This window comes from Arachis hypogaea, chromosome 1, assembly GCF_003086295.3.
Source record: "Arachis hypogaea cultivar Tifrunner chromosome 1, arahy.Tifrunner.gnm2.J5K5, whole genome shotgun sequence".
Taxonomy (NCBI): domain Eukaryota; kingdom Viridiplantae; phylum Streptophyta; class Magnoliopsida; order Fabales; family Fabaceae; genus Arachis; species Arachis hypogaea.
In genome coordinates, this window is record NC_092036.1 from 3,819,315 (window position 1) to 3,839,552 (window position 20,238).

Consider the following 20,238-nt stretch of genomic DNA (forward strand, 5'->3'; position numbering starts at 1 on the left):
GGTTGAGTTGGCCTATTTGATAACTCTAATAGAAATATATGCATATTAGAATTTGCCTTTTTTTTTACTACTCGAACATAAGAGCGATAAGAATTTTATGAAAATTATTGTAAAAGAGCAGAATTAAATAGGATAAAAATACGCTCTTGCTTCTTTATCACCCAAAAAACGTGTAGATCAAATTTTTTATACTAAACACTGCATAGCATCCTATAACACTATTTTATTATTAATATAAAAAATAAATTATCTACATTATCAGAAAATAATATTAAAAAAATATAAATAAAAAATTATATGTAGAATGTCCAAAATATTCTAAATATGATCTTGTAATATCATCAACCATCTTCTGCTCTTTTATGTGTTTTTGCTGATTTTCTTTTTCGTTGCTTTTTTATTTATTTTTTGAATTATATTATGTGTGTATTAAAATTAACTACTAAAATTAATTATTAGCATAAAATATATATTAAAATACAAATAAATATTAAAAATAAATTAAACTATACATATATTTATATATAAATACATTGATGATAATTTTAATAGCTGATTTTAATATATAAATAACATTTTTATTATTTTTTTCTACCATTTTATTCTCTGTTTTGAATTGCCGCACAATAAAAATCAGACACTAAATTAATCATTATGTATTTATATATAAATTTAAAATTACTTTTTATGTGTATTTTATATTTTAATACATATCTTATAATAAAAATTTACATGCAATTATATTCATATAAATTAATAATTAAAAATAATTAAATAATAATTTAACAGATTGAAATCAACTTTATAATTGATTTTTAACTAAATCTGTTTTTTTGTTAAATATTAACTTTATATATATAAACTTTTACCAAATCTTACATATAATTAATTTAATAACTAATTTTTAATATACATCTAAAATAATTGTTCGAGATTAATCACAGAATCAATTATATATCGAATTTTTGCCAACTAAAAGTATGAGTTGGATCAATTATATTCAATTAATTAAGCTATACTATTAAAATTTCAAATCATGTCAGACTAGTCGGTTTAAACTGAAAACTAGGAAATGAGTCGGCTGGCCAGTAAATTCATGCTGATTATTATTGTTATAAAATATCAAAAATATTATTTGTATCATACAAAAGAAATTATTAATTAAAGATAATATTTAAAAAATATTTCAATGAAAATATTTTGATTTAAATTAAACTGAACTACAAAAGAAAACAAAATCATATCTAGTTCAAATCGTTTGATAAAATTCAAATTCAAAATGATTCTATAAAGATTTTGAGGCTTCGTTTCAACTTGATCCGTAGCATCACTTAGCAAAAGGGATCAAGAAAACTGACTCAAATAACATCCTTAGCACAGTTACTTCCATATATGAGTATGCAGATCCTTATCATTTTGAAGATTTATAACAGGGAGTGATTCATTTCAGTTCAATTTGGATCCATCATTAGTCTAGCATAATCCACATAAGATATAACCTATAACTATAAAAGAACATTTCTTTCCAGTTACAACTGCTACAAAAGAAATAGAGCCTTAAATCTTTTCGACCATGATAACAGACCTTAAATAGGAGCTGGCTTTATATATGCCAACTATTGTAGGATTTAACCAACAATGGAAACAGAATTTGGAGTACCACAAAAGCAGGATTAAGGTTCTATGGTAATACCGTATTCATGTAAATTGATAATTAAAAATAATAAAATAATAATTTAATAAAAATATTAAATTATCTAACAATTTTATATAAAAATAAATAAATATAAATTTTTATCATATTTTATATACATAACTGATTTAATAATTAATTTCTAATATATATCTAAAATATCTTATTTGTATCGTACAAAAGATATTATTAATTAAGGATAGTATCTAAAGAATATTTCAATAAAGATATTTTGATTTAAATTAAACTGAAGATAACAAAATCATATCTAGTCCAAACCGTTTGATAAGATTCAAATCCGAAATCATTCTATAAAGATTTTGAAGCTACGTTATAACTTGGATCCTATATAAATCATCATAAGCTACTTACTACTCACTATTCATTGTGCAATACTAGAGTTCAAACAATCACCATATTTAGTTTTCTTCTTAAACTTCAATCAATCTTTTCTTTTCTTTCCAATCACACATCCATGGCTTCAAGCCATAAACTTGCGTGGTTACTCTCGCTCCTTGTGTTGTCGATCACAGCGACTTGTGAACCATGCAAGTCGTTCAATTTTCCGAATAACGTTAACTACGCAACATGCAAGGACCTGGGCGTTCTTGATTCATCACTGTTCTGGAACTATCATCAATCATCAAACAGAGTCGACGTGGCATTCAAGAAGGCTAACACAACGGATTCAAGCTGGGTTGCTTGGGCCATCAACCCAACTTCACAGGGTATGGTTGGATCCCAGGCATTCCTTGCTTTCAGAAATTCTTCTGATGCTACTCTCAAAGCCTACACCTCTTCTGTCACGAGTTACGATACTCTTTTGGAAGAAGGATCTCTTAGCTTTCCTGTTTATAGCGTCTCAGCATCTTATTCCAATGGCGATATGATCCTTTTTGCGAGTTTCAAACTCCCGGAGAATACAACTCTGCTGAATCATGTCTGGCAAGAAGGCCCTGTTTCTGACGATGGAACTCTTGGGATGCATTCTTTGTCAGGACCTAACATTCAATCCTTTGGGACTATAGATTTTGTGACCGGGAAGGTCTCAGAAACCGCCGGAAACTCGAAAATCAAACTCCGAAAGGTCAGAAATATGCATAAACTCTCTGTGTCGTAAAAAAATTTCAAATGTCCTTTTAATCAAATATATTAAGATATCTTCACAAAAAGAACTGTCAAAATATGTTAAATATTAGATGAATCATATAGATTATTGACATTATTTATACTTAAATTATAGAAATATTATTAATATAATACTTTTTTGTATATCTTAATTATCCATTGGTACCTCTTTTAAGTTGGAGCATGCAAATCTTTAATGTCCAACTTTACTAATTAGTAAAAAGGTTTGTCAACTGAGTTTGAGTGGAAATATAAGATAGAAGGAGGCATTGGTACACGATCTTATCCTAATAAAATGACAATCTACTTCAATGTGATTTGTGCGTTCATGAAAAGCTTTTTATTGTTTAGTTGTTTCAAATAAGTTTCAAAGAACTTGAGTTTAAGGAGAGATGTTAAAGTATAATTAGAATTAATTAAAATTATTTAACATATTTTCACAATAACCGCCTCTTATCATATCTCTATATATTTTTCTCACAGCAAATTCTGCTTTCAACAGGTGCATGGAATATTGAATGGCATAAGCTGGGGAATACTGATGCCAATAGGGGCGATATTAGCTCGTTACTTGAAGGTGTTCGATGGTCGTTTGGGTGCCACGTGGTTTCACGTGCATCGAGCATGCCAATCCATGGCGTATATCATTGGCATAATTGGCTTTGCAACTGGCTCATACATGACACGACATAACCGTCATCACTCTTCTCACGGATGCATTGGAATCACTCTCATATGCCTAGCATCCCTACAAGTTTGTGTTGCTATGTTCTTGAGGCCTAAGAAGGATCACAGACATAGAATCTTCTGGAACATCTTCCACTATGTAATCGGTTACTTAACAATTGGGCTTGGCATATGGAACGTCTTCAAAGGTATTGACATAATGGAAGCAAGAGGATGGAAGAGTGTGTATTTGGGTGTGATCATATGTTTGGCTCTAATTGCTATAGTCTTGGAGGTGATCACTTGGATATTGCTATGCATAAACAAGCTTAACACCCACTCTAAGGACCAAGCTGATGTGGTTGACCAACAGAATCCATAGTTAACAAATATTTCAGTTCTTTTTCTCTAGTTTTTTTATTCTTTATATTAAATTTATCTTAGTATTAGTTGTAGGTATCAGCAACTATATTCTTTTCCGTTTTGGACGGTTGTTTTTTAGGTTTATACTTTATACAACAATTTTATCCCATTGTAGCACATTTTTTTAAGTTAATTATATCGTTTATTTGTTTTTATGTATATACTTTTTCTTTCCTTTTTTTTCTTAGACTGCACTTTTATACTCTCCACTCTATCAATTGGGTTAGTCTTGTTACTCTCACACGAAAAAAAAAGGGTAAAAAAGAAGGGGAAAAAACGAAGGAGAAATGTTATTAGAATTATAAGTTAAATTTAAGATCCAATGACATCCTTGTGAGTCAAAAGAAAAAGATCAGTTGGTTCTTGATTATTACGTTAATAATATGGAAACCACTTTAATAAACACATTAAAAATGACTTTTTTTAAAGACCTTTACATGTGTCATGTTATTATTGGACATTTTTATTAAACTGGTTAATATTTTATTTTTTAATAAACTAGAATAAAATTGGTTTATTATAATAATAATAATAAACTCAATTGTTTGCATTATAATTATAAGATCCGATTTAATCCGATCGAATTACACAATTTAAATCGAATATCTTTAAACTTTTTTTATAAAAAGACAAATATATCCTTAATTTTTTGTTTTATGGACATTTAAATTCCTAAAAATTTTAAAATACAATTAAATCACTAAAACAAATGAGTTTATTGTTATTGTTATAAAAAAATCGATTTTATTTTAATTTATTAAGAAATTTAAAATAACCGATTTATTAATACGTTTAATAATAATGCGAAACATAAACGTCTTTACAAAAGGACATTTTAAGTATATTTATGGGAGCATCTCCCAATAATATGGCAATTTTAATTGGGTTAAATTGAATTTAAACGTCTATAACTGAATGTATAAGTAATCAAAATCGACTACATTTAGTCTCATGCATGAGTCATTTGAATCTTAGTCTGGTCATCTTAACAGCAATTTCTAACTTAAATATATTTTTTTTTAAAGTAACTTTAAAAAAAAGAAAATCAATAAATAAAAGGAACTTTAATCAGTACCCAAGTCCAGTTTGGGAGTCCCGGTGTCCCACGTGTTCAATAGATTTCCCATAATAATCATACTGAATCCTTTCGTAGTATACTTGTACATGAAGCTATACATGAAGGAAAATTGGATAGAAGGAAGAACAAACAAGAAAATTGTTAATATGCTGCAATGAAATAAATGAAAGTGGTAGCTAGTTAGACAAGAACTGAAATTAATCAACAATATCTGTCCGGTCCCTTATGAAAGAAATCTACATTCTAATACAATCAATATTCAAATAGAAAAAACACAGACTTGGAGACATTGCCCCTTAACACTGTACACCTATATGGAAGGCAACTTAGAACAAGGTTAAAAACGAAGAATCACCTTTCCAACATCACTATTTACATTCAATCCTATCATACTAACATTAGACTCAAATTACAACAAAGCAAGAGATGGTTGCAGTGCTCTACAATCAGTCATCAGTTCTACCCAAACAAAAATATTTATACAGCCATTTCGGCGGGTTCGTCAGCTTTACAGTCCTCCATGGAAGTCCCAAACGCCTCCCTATCCTTATTATCGTTTTCGCCGTCTTTGTTATCAACATTGTCACTACTGTCCTTATTAGAATCATCACCATTATCTTCATTACCAATGCTATTCATCTCAATCTCATTGTTATCAGCTCGAGTATCTTTTTCTGACACAAGATTACTATTTTTACTATCATTATTATCATTATCACCATCATCATTGTTATCCCCATCTTCAGCAACACCCTCAACCATCTTTTCAGCAAAATCTGGTTCATTAATAGGCTCGTCACTCGCTGGAACTTCATCACATGAATTTGCAACACCAATAGAGTCCCCATCTTTAGCTGGGGACGTGGAATGCTTCGTGTTAAGGCCGTTAATGGCGAATATAGTTGAGGTTATATCAAGCTTCGGCTTAATACCAATCCACCTGTCCCCAGACCAATCTCTAGATATTCTTAGATCTTTCTTGCGTACTTTCATTAGCAAGCCTTCACCTGATATCAGAAGAATAACTCTATTATAAAGTGAAGACAAATAATAAAATAGGCTTATCTAATCTATAGGTCCTTGTAGTTTGGTCTAGTTTTCAGTTAGGTCCATATAATTTAAATTTTTTTATCAGATCCTACATGCATTGAGAACAGGAAAATACATATATTATAATGTCCCCAGAGCAAATTATTGTTAAAAATTTTGACTGAATTGAATTGAATAAATAGTTATAGTTTAGCTCACAAAATTAGATAAGAATCCATTGAATTATATAAAAGAGAGTTTCATCCAAGGACTTGATCAAACAATTTTATTCAATATAAGGACCTAAGTAAAAAAACTTCTAAATTAAAATGGTATAACTGAAAATTGAGTCATACTCTAAACACTTCACGTTAATTAAACCAAAATTTAAACAAAAAAACAGAACAGTAATATAGCATACCAGGAAAGTATGCTTGCACATTATCATCAACATAGTTATCAGTTCCGGTTACAACCCCCTCCCACCAGCCGTCACTCCACCATGCATCAATTGCAGTTCCAACTCCAATAACCAATTCTTGATCTTTGGACGTTGGAGGAGCTGGTCTGATTGTCGATCGGCCAGGATGTCTCATCCCAAGTTTATCAGGCATGGCCAACTTGAAAGCAGGGATCCATTCCTAAAACATGGAAAAGATCAAGGTAAGCGTGTTGAATTCCAATTAAGATGTGCAAATGTAATGCATTGAAGGAAACTATACAACTTTTGTTTTGCAATATATCATTTCCCACTCGGTTCCAAGACTATTTTTTTCCCACATTAATTTTTTAAAAGGTTCTAACCATATCATACTCTACTTGAACATGGGATTACAATCCTTGTCATTATTGGTCCTGACATACCCATTTAGCCTCTTTTTTTCTTCCCCCAAAATTCCAAATTTTCCATCCTTCTGAACTAAGAAAAACTCAATCCCTCAGCAAGACAAGCCTATATATCTTCTGTCATTCTTTCGTAGCATCACTTAGCAAAAGGGTTCAAGAAAACTGATTCAAATAACATCCTTAGCACAGTTACTTCCATATATGAGTATGCAGATCCTTATCATTTAGAAGATTTATAACAGGGAGTGGTTTATTTCAGTTCAATTTGGATCCATCATTAGTCTAGCATAATCCACATAAGATATAACCTATAACTATAAAAGAACATTTCTTTCCAGTTACAAGTTGCTACAAAAGAAATAGAGCCTTAAATCTTTTTGACCATGATAACAAACCTTAAATAGGAGCTGGCTTTATATATGCCAACTATTGTAGGATTTAACCAACAATGGAAACAGAATTTAGAGTACCACAAAAGCAGGATTATACCTTAAGATTCCCACTTCCATCTTCATCCTGAAGATCATCGTATTGGACTTTCATCTGCTTCCGAGATACCTGCACAACCGTACACCTGAACCAGCAGCCTCTGATACCGCTATCCTGACAGAGGACCTCTATCTTGTCATCAATCCTGTATGTGACATTATACCAAGGTTGAGACTCAACTTCCTTCAGAGAAAACAATCTCCTATCTGCCCTAGAATTATTTACACCCTGTGAGTTTTTGTATACCATCATTTGCTGACTCCTAACTAACTTCCTAACTCCCCGCCGACCAATCAAAGACTGAGGGGTTCCCCTATCCCTTCTCTTGGCTCTGAGCTTTACAGTTTCACCTGCACTCAACTCTTCATCTCCTCCTGCTAGGCCATTTCCCTTAGGATTCAGCATAGAATCAAATTGCAAGCAAGAAAGAATTGGTTGATCATAGTATCCACGCAGTTTACTCAAGTCAAAGGGCTTAACTTTGTTGCTTCTAAATTGCCTAAAGCACATATGTATTCTATCTGATGAAGTTGGGGAAAAGCAAGGCATGCATTTTTCATAATGTTCACGACTTAAGACCGTGGTGGGACCATCAACACACTCTGCACTAATAACTTGAGAATAAGGTGTGATGAAAACTTCCCGGGGATGTGGATTTCGAACAGGAATCACACCCTTGACTTCCTGATTATGGTGAAACCACCTCACTTTGACCTTTTTCTGCCCCCTCCTATCTTCATACATATCCTCTAAATAAGCAACATAATGATTCTCTCCCTTGCCCATGACAAAAACAAATGATTGAACCTGGAAATCAGAAAGGAGGCAATGAGATATGTACAACTGGAAGATATTTTCCTCTAAGCACCAGATCCTTCTCTGTATAAGCTATAGAATAAAATATCAAAGGATGAACAACAATACTTGAAACCTCAGTTCAAGTCCCTTTTCCAATACTTCCATGTTTGTGTAGGAAGTGGATGGATGAGGGATACTTACAATTATTTTGATGCCATTCCTGCAAAAAGCATGATAATGTTTAAGCTGCTTGCCACATGTCCACGCCACTCCAGACCAAACAATGTCAGACTTGGATATTTTAGAGTTTCGGGTTAGAAATCCCTGAGCAAGAGATGTGTGTATACATCAAAAATATTAATTACAACCGGAATTAAATGATATAAATAAAGGAAGACAAAGAAAAAGTAAACAAGAGGGATATACCTTGCTATTCGCTATCGGTGCAGGAAGACCAGTAATTTCATTGACACTACCATTTGTGGTATCATAAGCTTGTCCTGAAGAATGACTAGGTGATCCTATGATATAAAAAATATACGTAAATAAATAAATAAGTAAATACATATAAAAGAAGAGAATATTTATAATCTTAAATGAGCTTTCACTATCATTTATACTATTTGTGAGCATCAGCTGTTTTTGTTGAAGGGGTAAAGGACTTTTATTTAAAAAAAAAAAAGGAAACGACACTGGTAGAAAGGGCTATTATCCTATACAACAGGAATAAGTAAGAAGAAAACAACATTAGAGAAAAATGTCAGTGCTAAAGAACTTTCAAAGTCCAGACTGCACATGATAGAGACTCCTTATAATTCCAGATTAAATGACATTATCAAAGATATTGAAGAAGATAAAACTATGAGAAAGATACATTTACATACATACATGAGTTTTATGCACTCATGCTACAATCAAGCTCAAAGATTTGTATCGGAAATATGCATAAAGTTGCTTACACAAGAAAAATATACATATCACTATACATTAAGTTCCTGTAACTTGATTGCAACACAAAGTTGTAACATCCTTATATTATTTTTCATTTTGCAGCTGCACACATAAATTCAATCGACAACAGCTAAAAGGCATCAAAACAATAGTAATAAGATAAAGCCATAGAAAATAATTATCAATTTACCAGTTCTATCTCCCTGAAGATGCTGCTTCGAAAGCGTTGACGTCAGCCAATCAACCACCTCTCTTCTAGATCTCCATTTGAAACCGGCAGGAACAGAACCTTCCTTCCCACAAATTTCCAAAAACTCATCGGCCACAACATAGAACATGTGCCTAACACTCCTCTCAGTGCCCACAACAGCGAGTATGGATTCCCCGTCAGAATCCTTCAGGTAATAGTGGACCACACGGTTGCCACGCTCTTGGGAAACAAACTGCTCTTTCCATTCCACGAAACACCGGTCGGCTACAGCCATCTCGAAAGGAGCTCCAAGAGGAGTGAGCTAATGCAAAAACCAGATTTGCACTTGAATTCAAAGCAATGGCAAGGGGTCCAAACCCTCTTGTTTAACTTGTCCAAAAGGACAATCTTTCAGATCCAAACTCATAAAGTAATAACCTTCTAGCATATTATCATCCAAACAAACCCAAGACCAAAACAGCTTCAATCTCCTCACCCTACTTAGCAAAAAATATCAAAGATAATTACTACAGAAAACACATAACCCTTTCAGAAACTCTAATTATAAAGATTTTCCCTTTCTAATGATATCCAACAAAAGCAAACAAAAAAAGCAACACCAACAAAAAACCAAAAAAAAAAATCCTTTCATCAATCAAGAAGGACTATGCAGTTAGAGAAAAAACGAAACACCTTGTGGACAAAATTGAGCCTTTTCTCTCAACACCAGAAAGCCTCTTGAAGAGGCATGATCCTCAGCTTAAACTGAAAGTTCTTTGAAACTTGACCTGAACCACAAAGCAATATCAATTTAATGCATCTTCACAAACAAATCAGAGAGAACAACCGTCAGAAAAACCGATCCAGGATCTGAAAATTCCAGTAAGCAAAAAAGCTATTGGGTTTTTGGCTGCTCCAGAGGATGTTGCATAAAAGGCAAAAGGGTGTCCCGAATTGCAGAAAAGATTGAAACTTCTTTTCTACAGAAGACAGTTATCAAAGACGTTGATGAGTGATCATGGGTCACTAAAAAGAGGATCTTGAACTAACAGCAGCTCAGAGAGAGCACGGAAGAACAAGAGATGGGGGTCAGTGATACTGATGATGAAGGAGAAAGAGGGTACGTTGAAATTGCTGAGAGAGTTGCAGAGCTGAGAGATTGTGCATCCAAAAATGAAGCGGCAGGTTTTGGATGCCAGAAGAAGGAAAAAAGTGGGGAAGTGGTTGTTGGTTTTTGCCTTTTTGGAAGAATTAAGGTGAAAATAATCGGTTAGATGCAAGATTTTGGTAGAGCAGTTAGATACAAGATGCTTAGTTAGATGGAAGACCAGCAATTTTTTTATTTTTTATTTTTTTTCCCACAGCGTATATCGCCCATAATCTTAAGATGACAATATTCATTTATATTATAATGTGAAAATTTTACCATCTATAAAAACCAGCATATATCCGACTTTCCTTGGTACAATTTTTAACCGTGTTTTGAAAGTTTTTTATTCTAGAAAAAAAATCTATTCTGTTAATAAAAGAATTTAATTTTATAGTTTGAAAGCCTTTTAATCTATTCTTTTCATTTTAAGTGATCTTATGTATTCGGAACTTGATGGCACAAGTAAAAATAACAAAATTCCTAAAAGAATATTGAAAATAAAAACTAGTCATTCTAAAAATAACAAAATTCTAGAAGAATATTAAAAATAAAAATAACAAAGTCCTTAGATGCGTTTTCGTTTGCGTTTTTATTTTCTACTTTTTTATTCAATATCTTTTGTTTTTTAAATTTTGTGAAAGAAAAAGAGAGAACAGTAAAAATGACAATTTTATTTTCTATTTTCACTTCTTATTTTCTCTCTTTTCTTCATCAAATTCTTAAAATAAAAATATAAATCAAAAGCACCCTTAGCTTTTTATAACATGATCCTTTAGTTAGCTTTAAATTTGATACCAAAAACTAGTTAACGAAAACTTATATCAACTGCATTTACACTATTTTTTTTATCTCTAAGAAAAAAAAAACTTTATATATTCTGAATTTAAAATGAAAATAAAATGATGAACTTCTGCTATCATAATTATTGGCAAAAAGTCTAGCTAATTTTTTTTCTTGTTATAGTTATGTTAGTAAATATCTTACAAAAATAAATATACTGAAATTGAGATAATACAAGAATTTATATAAAGTGAATGGTCATAAAATCGAACAGATGTTGACTATTTTGTATACAAGTTTGTATAACAAATACAATTACCAAACTAGCATAAACTCTATATTTATAAATCCCAAATGAATGAGATAGGAAACACAGCCATATGAAGAATAAGATGACGAAAATAAGGTTCAAGATGAACAAAAAAGTGTTGTGTTTGCAAATTGATGAACAGGGTTTGATCTTCCTCAACTAAAACAAGAGTTTTGTATTTTAGTAATAATAAAAAGTATCTAGATTAACTTCCTGGTTTCAAATTATAATCCCTTCATTACAAGGAAATGACAACGCAAGTCCAACATGGTGATTAGTTGTTAACAGTGTCCCCAAGTCAAATTGTTGACGACAACTAATATGCTGATAGTTGATCACCAAAATTCTAAGACAGGTTATATATAACTTTTCTGGTGATTCTCTAACATCAACTAGAAATCCAAGCAGAAGAGAGAACCATGGCATATACTCACACAAACCCAATTCAGTGAAAAGCTCTTAATTGCTTGCACAAGTCAGCATCCAAATTCTGCAAATCAGGCAAAACTCAGAGCAGTGCCAACAATGCTTACTAATTCAGCAGTTCAGCTATACAGATCTCCATGCCAACATACTATATCGAAATTCTCGTATCTATCAAGTGAAAAAGATCAAAATGGAACTGCTATTTTCCACCTAGCTTCAAGTTAAAGAAATCAAGCATTGGCATCTTCATTTGCTTAAGCCACTGCCATAAAGCAATAAATGAAATAATTTTGCTATTAAGTTGCACAAACACCAGTGTTACAACTTATAAGCATTCATATACTTATAAACTACTGTACTCAAGTGCCGACGTTAGGTGCACGGGCTGACACTGGTGCACCAAGAGAGTATCTCCACTGATCACAAGCTGAGCATTTGTCCAACTTCACACTGTTTTCCAGCGTACAGAATTTACAAGACCAAGTACTGTATCTGGTGGCAAAATCTTTCGGCTGTTGTGTGCCACACAACTCACATAATGGAGCTAATGTCTGCAGTGGTTCAACATTATTCACATGCATTAGAGAAAGGCCACAACACAATCATTGTAAGAGTAAACTCGCCAAAAATGTTTATTGTACTTTGTGACAAACTGAAAAAAGGTTTGCAAAGAATAAAGCACTATACTTTGATACTTACTTTATTTAACAGAGTGCACATTGAGCACTCCCACATTGCAAGTTCTTCAGAATGAGATGTATTATTATCACCAGAAAGTGGAGTGGAGGAGCTTGGAATATTTGCAGAAATAGATCCTATCCGAGAATTTGTCTCAGAATGTGAAATGCTTTCTAATCCACCAACACCCCTTCCTTGAGTCACAGTGCATTGTTCAATGATAGATCCAATCTGTGGTGCATCCATAGTCAAATCAACATATTTAGGGGTACTAGACGAGCAATCCAGTAAACTTGAATCCATGACACGACTCCTTTTCTGAGATTTCAGATCCAAAGGTAGAGAAGAATTGTCTCGAAGTCTTGAGCTACCCACATTTTTACCCTTGCGCTCAATATTCTCAGCAGGTTCAAAGTTAAAATCTTCATGATCTGAAGCTTCACAGGTTTGAGAACCACACCATATGTCATCCTGTAATCTCCTTTCTGCAGCCATTGCAGCCGCTTGCACTGGAGTAAGTGCCTTCATTATAACACTATCACCCCCAAGACGGTTAGGTCCAGAGGGAAGGAGTGATCCCAATCGCGATCTCTTTTCTGCAGCTGCAAGTGCTGTTTTACGGAGTGATGAAAGGGGTGGCTGCCGGGAATGACCACCTAAGCGCCTTCCTGGAAGGTCAAACCCCTCTCCCGAGCCAGTTACTCCATTGGACATCAGCTCTTCACATTCCTGTATATGATCATTAACATGGAGGACAAGAAGAATAATAGCAACTTAATAAGAAAGACATAGTTTACTACATAGAATTCACAGCAACAGGGAATGAATGTTTCAACTTTGCAGGAACTTTTATAATAAATACTACTATTTATAAGACTTGTTTGCTACTACTAAAGGTGTAAAGCAATACATCAAAAGTGAAAGTATGGAGAGGATTCTATAAGTATATCACTACCTGCAGAGTCTAGCACATCTAGTGGTTGGAGGAAAGTTACAAGAGATATAACATTTTGTTCCCCATCTTTTTCATTTTCTTTATATTACTATTATTTTTCATTATTAAGTTGGGAGCTAAGGTAAAAATGCTCAATGATCAATGGAGCCTTAATATTATAACAATCTAGCTCTCACATATTACAGACATATTTATAGCTAAATAAGAACATTATTAGATTAAACAACAACAACAACAACAATAATAACTCTTGAAATTGAATGATATAAATAATTCACAACATCAAGCTAATTTGATTAAGCAAAAACATTTCACTTCAAAAATCTAACGGTGAATGTTATTTGCATGTACTATAAAAGAATGACAGGAACAAATTGAAGGAGTTCAAGCTTAATATCCTTTAGTATAACAAAGAAACTTAAGGCTTAAACAAGAAAAATATCAGATAAAAGTTACTCTTGAAATGAAATGTAATACATAAATTCCAAACACCAATGTGATTGTATAAAACAACGAAAGTGTTCTTTTTAAGAATCTAGTATAACAATCCACATGCATGAACAATTAAAAGAGGAATGGAACAAATAGAACCTTTCTAAGTTCATCCCAAAGCTTGTAGAAGTTGGCATTATGAGGACCATGGGCATTATGGCAAAGCTCATGAAGCATCGTATCCAAAACTTGATCAAATGGGTAGAAGTCCAAATCCCTGTTCGGTCTGCGCAATCGCAACTTCACATGTATACCAGCTCCAACATTCAACCCCAAAAGTCGCGGATTGTTTGGGCTACAATCATTTTGGCAAGTTCTTCAATAATCTCACAAAAAGAAAAGAGCAAAACAGACTCACTCATCAAGTTAAAAATAAAAAATTCAGTTTCATTCCCCTGCCCAAATCCCCAAACTGAAAAGTCATGCTGCATTTAAGCGAATGCAGCATTGAAGAAACTGCATAAGGGGCAGAAACAATGTTTCTACTCAAAATATTCTGTTAAAGTTCTAGTTGTTAGACATTGGAACCCCAATAAAATTTAGTAAAATCAACAAATCACAAAAGAACCATAAAAGAAAAAGTAAGCAAAATATCTGATTAAAAATGCGGTTTTTTCCTCCCCTCTTACCGCCATTGCTTGGATCATTCTTTTTCCATTGCTGCATTACCCGTTCAAAAAACCACAAGAGAAGTGAATGACACTAAAAGCAAAATCAAATTAAAAACAATAGTTGAATTACCAGAATTCAGAGAGAACCTTGACCCTCCATTTGTGCTTGCGCATAATGGGCTGGACCTGTTTGGCGATCTTCTCCAACATCTTGGTGGCTTCTTCTTGCAACGGCTTCCTCTTCAGAGCGTTGATTTCCCAAACCTTGTGGAGATCGCCAACGTTGTTCATGACTCCCAAAACCCTAAAAAATTCCCCCTCAGAATTGTGGAATGCGTTGCTGCGACCAGGGTGAACAGAACAACCGTTAGGATTGGTTTTCAAAGAATTCTAATTAGGTTTTGATTTTTGGTTAAAGCTTTCGGTGACCATGCCTGGGAGAGGGTCAAGGATTCCTCCAACAAAACATTTACCAATTGAGCCCGATATAAGAACTAAAAGTAATGATAATTATCGAGGTTCTGAAAACCGGATCGGTCATCGAACTGCTTTAGTCACTGATTTATTGGTTTATTGATCTAACCAATTTAACTAGTGGTTTAATTAAAAAAACCGTTTTAAAATAAAATAATAAATAAATTATAAAAGATTAAAGATGAGGGTACTCCAAGAACTCTTATTAGATGCAACAGCATTTAACATTATCACATATTCTCACACACACATACAAAGCCTTAACTCAAAGAACAACCACAGCAAGTAACTTGGAAAGAAAATGTAAACACCGAAACAATCACAAGCATATAGAATATGTGAATATTATTATAGCAAACATAATAATAAAATAGCTCTTCTAATGCGTCTCGGAAAATATCCCAAATCAAGAAAACTACATAATCTGATCCACTTGATTCAGAAAGCTACATATATTAGAAAAATTAAGAATCAACTAAAAGAAAAAAAAAAGGAAGGTCTGGTTGATTCGATTCAATTACCTGAGATGAAGAATCAAACAGGGCTGAGAAGCTGAGAGTTTAAATGTTAAACCTTAATATTCAAATAACATGACTACATTATTGTTATTATTAGACCCTTCTAATGTCACAAACTCAATATATATTATAGTCCGTTGACACTTGTGTATTCACAACTTGGCCTCATCATTCTGATTCATACCTTAAGTAGAAGAAAAAGTCCCAATCAGCTTTCGTTACAATTTTATCCAAAGAGTTGGGGTTTTGGTTCGGAGTTCATGCCAATGATAATGACGAGAGGGATGAATCCGTGAATCAGTAACATAGGTAGTGCAAATTTTAACAAAGTTCATCACAATGATTAATAACAACAAAAAGCACTGAAGGAACACTTAGTAATATAGGCAGTGCAAATTTTAACAAAGCTCATCACAATGATTAACAACAACAAAAAGCACTGAAAGAATAGTAAATCAGTAACATAGGCAGTGCAAATTTAAAATTTAAAAGTTATCAATTTAAAATTTATCATCAAATACAATCAGTAAGCAAAGCCAATCAATCAAGCACTGATTGAGCATTCTGTTCTGATTCTGTGACTGGGAAGCAACAAATTCAGCAACAAATTCAAGTTACAGCAACAAATTTAACAAATCCTAGTAAAGTCTCGATTTACAGCAAAAAGGCAAATTTATTGATTACCAATTCAGGCACATGCAGAAATACAGGGAGAAGGGAAATTTGGAAAAGAGAGAACACTAAACCAAAATATTAACCAATAATCACAGAACACTAAACCTTCACCCAACAATTACAAGCAAAGCAAGCAATTACAAACATTAGCACATTATAAAACATTCCAAAACACTAAACCTTCACCCAGCAAAACGAGCAACTACAAACAAAGCCGTCAGTAAATTTGAACAAAAAAATTAAGAGCCATCAGTAATTAACAGAGCCATCGAGCCATCAGTAACAGAGCCATCATTAACAGAGCAAAGAATTGAAAGCAACAGACTAACAGAGCCATCGAGCCATAAGTAAATTTGAAAAAAAAAATTACAGCCATAAGCAGCAGACAATTACAATTTACAAAACATTACAAGAAAAAAGGAACAAAAATTGAACAACAATTTCAGAACTTCAAACCAAGAAGAAGACCGAACATTCAGAAACTGAAAGGAAGAAGCGGAGGCGAAGAATTGAAAGCAGGGCCACTAACCTGGGTTCCGTACCGAAAAGCCAGCGAAGATGAAAACGACGTGCCAAGCTACCTGGGAAAGAGGAAGATGAAAACGACGTGCCAGCGAAGACGAAAACAACACGGGGAAGAGGAAGCAGCGGCGGCGCTGAGGACCCTGGGGCGGCGGCAGCGATGAAGGGCTACGATTTTCCTTGGGTTCAGATGTCTCCAGGGAGCATAGTTGTAAAAATCGGACCGGGCCAGCCGGTTCGATCGGAAAACCGATGAACCGGACCCTATACCAGTCCGGTCCAGTAATTAAACCGAACAAGGAATTGACAAACCGGTGGGAACCGTTTGGGAGAAAATATTTCCAAAATGCTTGAGGTAGGGTTCAAACCCCTGTCCTCAAGGAAACCTAAAGGCTCCACAACTACCAGACCACTATATTTTCTATTAAAATTTATGCAAATTATAATACATATAGATATTTTTCATCAAATAGTTTACTTTTATTTAATTTATTTTAATTTTAATTATAAACTCACTCATTCTTAAATTAATTATATTTTTGTTTAACAATAATTATAAACTCATTTATTTTTTTATAATTATATAATATCTATTAATATTATTTTTTAATAAATACTTGTAGTATATAATAGTATAAAAGATATAAAATAATTAATAAATTATTAAAATTTAAAAATAATAGTTATTTTAATATAAAAACAAAATAAAAATATTGATGATAGAGTAAAAATAATAAAATATTTATTGTTCATGTTCAATATTGTTTTAAAATAACTTGATATTTTAAAATGTTAGTAAAAATATGTTTTAAATTTTAATTTTAAACTTTTGACTATTTTTTATTTTTTATTTACATAGGACCGAGTCAACCGATTCAACCAGTAACCCAACGGTTTAACCAGTGACCCAGTGACCCAGTGACCTAACCGGTTTGATCACCGGTTCGGTTCTAACAACTATGCCAGGGAGTGCACAATTGGGGGAGGGGGGAGTGTTTGGTTCACGAATGGTTTTGCTTTTGTATCGTTTTTTTTCCCCCAAATAAATCGGCCCGTTTCGACAGTTTTCAGGCAGTTTTCGCTAGGGGTGGCAACGGGGCAGGTAGGGACGGGTTTTTGCTCTATCCGACCTTGCTCCGCTCAACAAAAATTCGCATCAAATCCGCCTCTTTTCTACCTGCGAGTAGTAAAATGTTAAACCCTAACCCGCTCCTTTAGGTACCCGCCCCTCCCCTATCCGCCCCAATAATTATTAAATCTAAAAAATAAAATAAAATTTTAAAAATTATATAGCCATTATTTATATTCATAACATAAATTAAAGTAAAAATTTAAATATGATACAATATTATTAATCATTTTACTAATTATTTTATATATATTACATATATTATATATTAAAAATATATATATTTATATATCTATTATATATACCGGGGCGGGTAGGGACGGGTTTAACCTAAACCCGACCTCGCTCCGCCCTGCTCAAGAACCCGCCCCGCTAAAACCCGCCCTAGTGCGGGTGCGGGTAATTACCCGTCCCGAACGGGTAGAAGCGGGATGGGTACCCGCGGGTTCGGGTAGTATTGCCACCCCTAGTTTTCGCTCCAACGGGTATATGTAGCGGATCGGACTGTTTTTATTGTCGGTTCTCGATTAAACTGGTTCGACCGGCCGATTTAATCCAATTTTTAAAACCATGATAATTATTCATATGAGAATCCTTAGATAATTTGAGTTGATATTAAACTATTTAAAATAATATATATTAACATTTAAATTAATATTTAGTTAAATCCCAAAACAATTATGTACCTTGACATCTAAGTAACTGTTAAAAATAAAATAAAATAAAAAAACACCAAAAAATAAGCAAAATATATCGGTGGGGTTTGGGCTTTTGGAGGGTTGGTTTTGTTGGGATTTTTTAGGTGGACCAGTTCTATTCGGTTCGGTTAGGATTTTCAATGTTAAAACCGAAAACCTAATTGAACTGTAGAAAAAATAATAAAACGTGATTTTTTTATTTTTTCGGTTTTTGGTTTATTTGATTTTTTGTTTTGGTCAATTTTATTCGGTCCGGACCAATTTTGAATACCCCTATCCACCATGACCAGTAATAGAATTGACGCACATATGACATAATAATTGAGCTACCTATGATCGGTGGATATCTCGGTTGCAAGACATGTGTATGGCCTGTTGTACTTTCGGACTTTTCAGTAGCCTTTTCTCTGCTGCATAGTCACACGTATCAGCCAATTACATCCATTCCCAAACTGCACACATTTTTCGTGATACTTCAATCAATCAGACTCAAACAATCCCCAACGAATATTATAATTCTTCACTGTTAATACAACATCCTCTTTGCTTTGGAACCGCTGGCAAATTTAAAACTCGTCTGTGCCAAGCATACCAGGCCTGTCTCCATGAATATTAGGCAGTTGTTGATCTGAAAATGCCGATTGATTCATTGCCTTAATATCCAAATTAGAGAAGTGTGGAGGGTACTGTTGTGTCTGAGAGCTTGACTGAGCTTGTGATCTCCCAACTCGTGTTGTGTCTTCCTCGTTGTTGATATCATCACCAATAATAGGTGGTTCCGAATCTGACCTATCATTGCCTATAGCCTCAGTAAATGGATCTCTATCTCTGACCTCCATGAATGCTGGTGCACCATCCAATATAGGTGATTCTCTCATTCCAACTGCAATCTCTCCGAAGGTACGCATATCACCCAAGCCATCTGCATTATCTGCCTTAATGGGCAAATCTGCTGCAAATGATGGAAACAAAACATGGGTCGTAACCTCATGATGAGTTGGAATGGCGCTAGAACCTCCTTCTATCACGCCGTTGTAGATCCACCCGAACTACCCTTTACATCAACCATTCTCGCAAACAAGTCCATTAGCCCTCAAATCTAGAAATCTAGATTGATTGTGAAATATAACTCGCATATCGTCATCGCCTAGAATCTCATACTTTCCAAACTTAACATAACCTTGCTTGAGTGAGATAGGAATCCGGAAAAATAATTGCTTTACAAATTTTTTGCCACACTTTTCTAATTTCTGTAATATACTATTTTGTAAATCCAATAAACTTATTGAAGGATTTACAAACACTCCAATATGCTCTTTACTAGAGAAGGCTACACCCTCACTTGTGTTTTCATCAAATTTTTCTCAATAATGAACTAGTAATAACACACTCTCAATCATCTCTTCCAAAACTTTCAATTCATCTATGGCTCGTTATATATCATATTCGTTTAGGTCATCCCAAGGTCTTGAACTTTATGTTTTCGACTATAAATCATCCCAACAATAGATTTTTTCACTGTAAATCAT

At 33.6% G+C, this 20,238-nt stretch overlaps 3 protein-coding genes across 4 annotated transcripts; 1 reads left to right on the plus strand and 2 right to left on the minus strand.

The window, feature by feature from the left end:
* Positions 1-1,945: 1,945 nt before the first annotated feature.
* LOC112711137 (cytochrome b561 and DOMON domain-containing protein At5g47530-like) lies at positions 1,946-4,069 on the plus strand. Its single transcript, XM_025763710.2, has 2 exons — positions 1,946-2,780; positions 3,324-4,069. Exons 1-2 carry the CDS (start codon positions 2,169-2,171, stop codon positions 3,867-3,869), a joined length of 1,158 nt encoding a protein of 385 aa, XP_025619495.1. The 5' UTR covers positions 1,946-2,168; the 3' UTR covers positions 3,870-4,069.
* A 1,079-nt stretch (positions 4,070-5,148) lies between these two features.
* On the minus strand, positions 5,149-10,706 carry LOC112791009 (uncharacterized). 2 transcript variants are annotated; one of them, XM_025833679.3, is made up of 7 exons: positions 9,985-10,706; positions 9,292-9,788; positions 8,577-8,671; positions 8,352-8,474; positions 7,353-8,159; positions 6,439-6,658; positions 5,149-5,995 (listed from the first exon to the last, which is right to left on the minus strand). In XM_025833679.3, exons 2-7 carry the CDS (start codon positions 9,584-9,586, stop codon positions 5,466-5,468), a joined length of 2,070 nt encoding a protein of 689 aa, XP_025689464.1. In that variant the 5' UTR covers positions 9,587-9,788; positions 9,985-10,706; the 3' UTR covers positions 5,149-5,465. The 2 variants fall into 2 exon arrangements, with proteins under 2 accessions (XP_025689464.1, XP_025689469.1); XM_025833684.3 differs by having other exon boundaries at positions 9,292-10,704.
* A 1,026-nt stretch (positions 10,707-11,732) lies between these two features.
* On the minus strand, positions 11,733-15,488 carry LOC112791021 (uncharacterized). Its single transcript, XM_025833695.3, has 4 exons — positions 14,824-15,488; positions 14,182-14,377; positions 12,657-13,364; positions 11,733-12,508 (listed from the first exon to the last, which is right to left on the minus strand). The coding sequence occupies exons 1-4, from the start codon at positions 14,982-14,984 to the stop codon at positions 12,317-12,319; spliced, it is 1,257 nt and encodes a 418-aa protein (XP_025689480.1). The 5' UTR covers positions 14,985-15,488; the 3' UTR covers positions 11,733-12,316.
* Between the last annotated feature and the right edge of the window lie 4,750 nt (positions 15,489-20,238).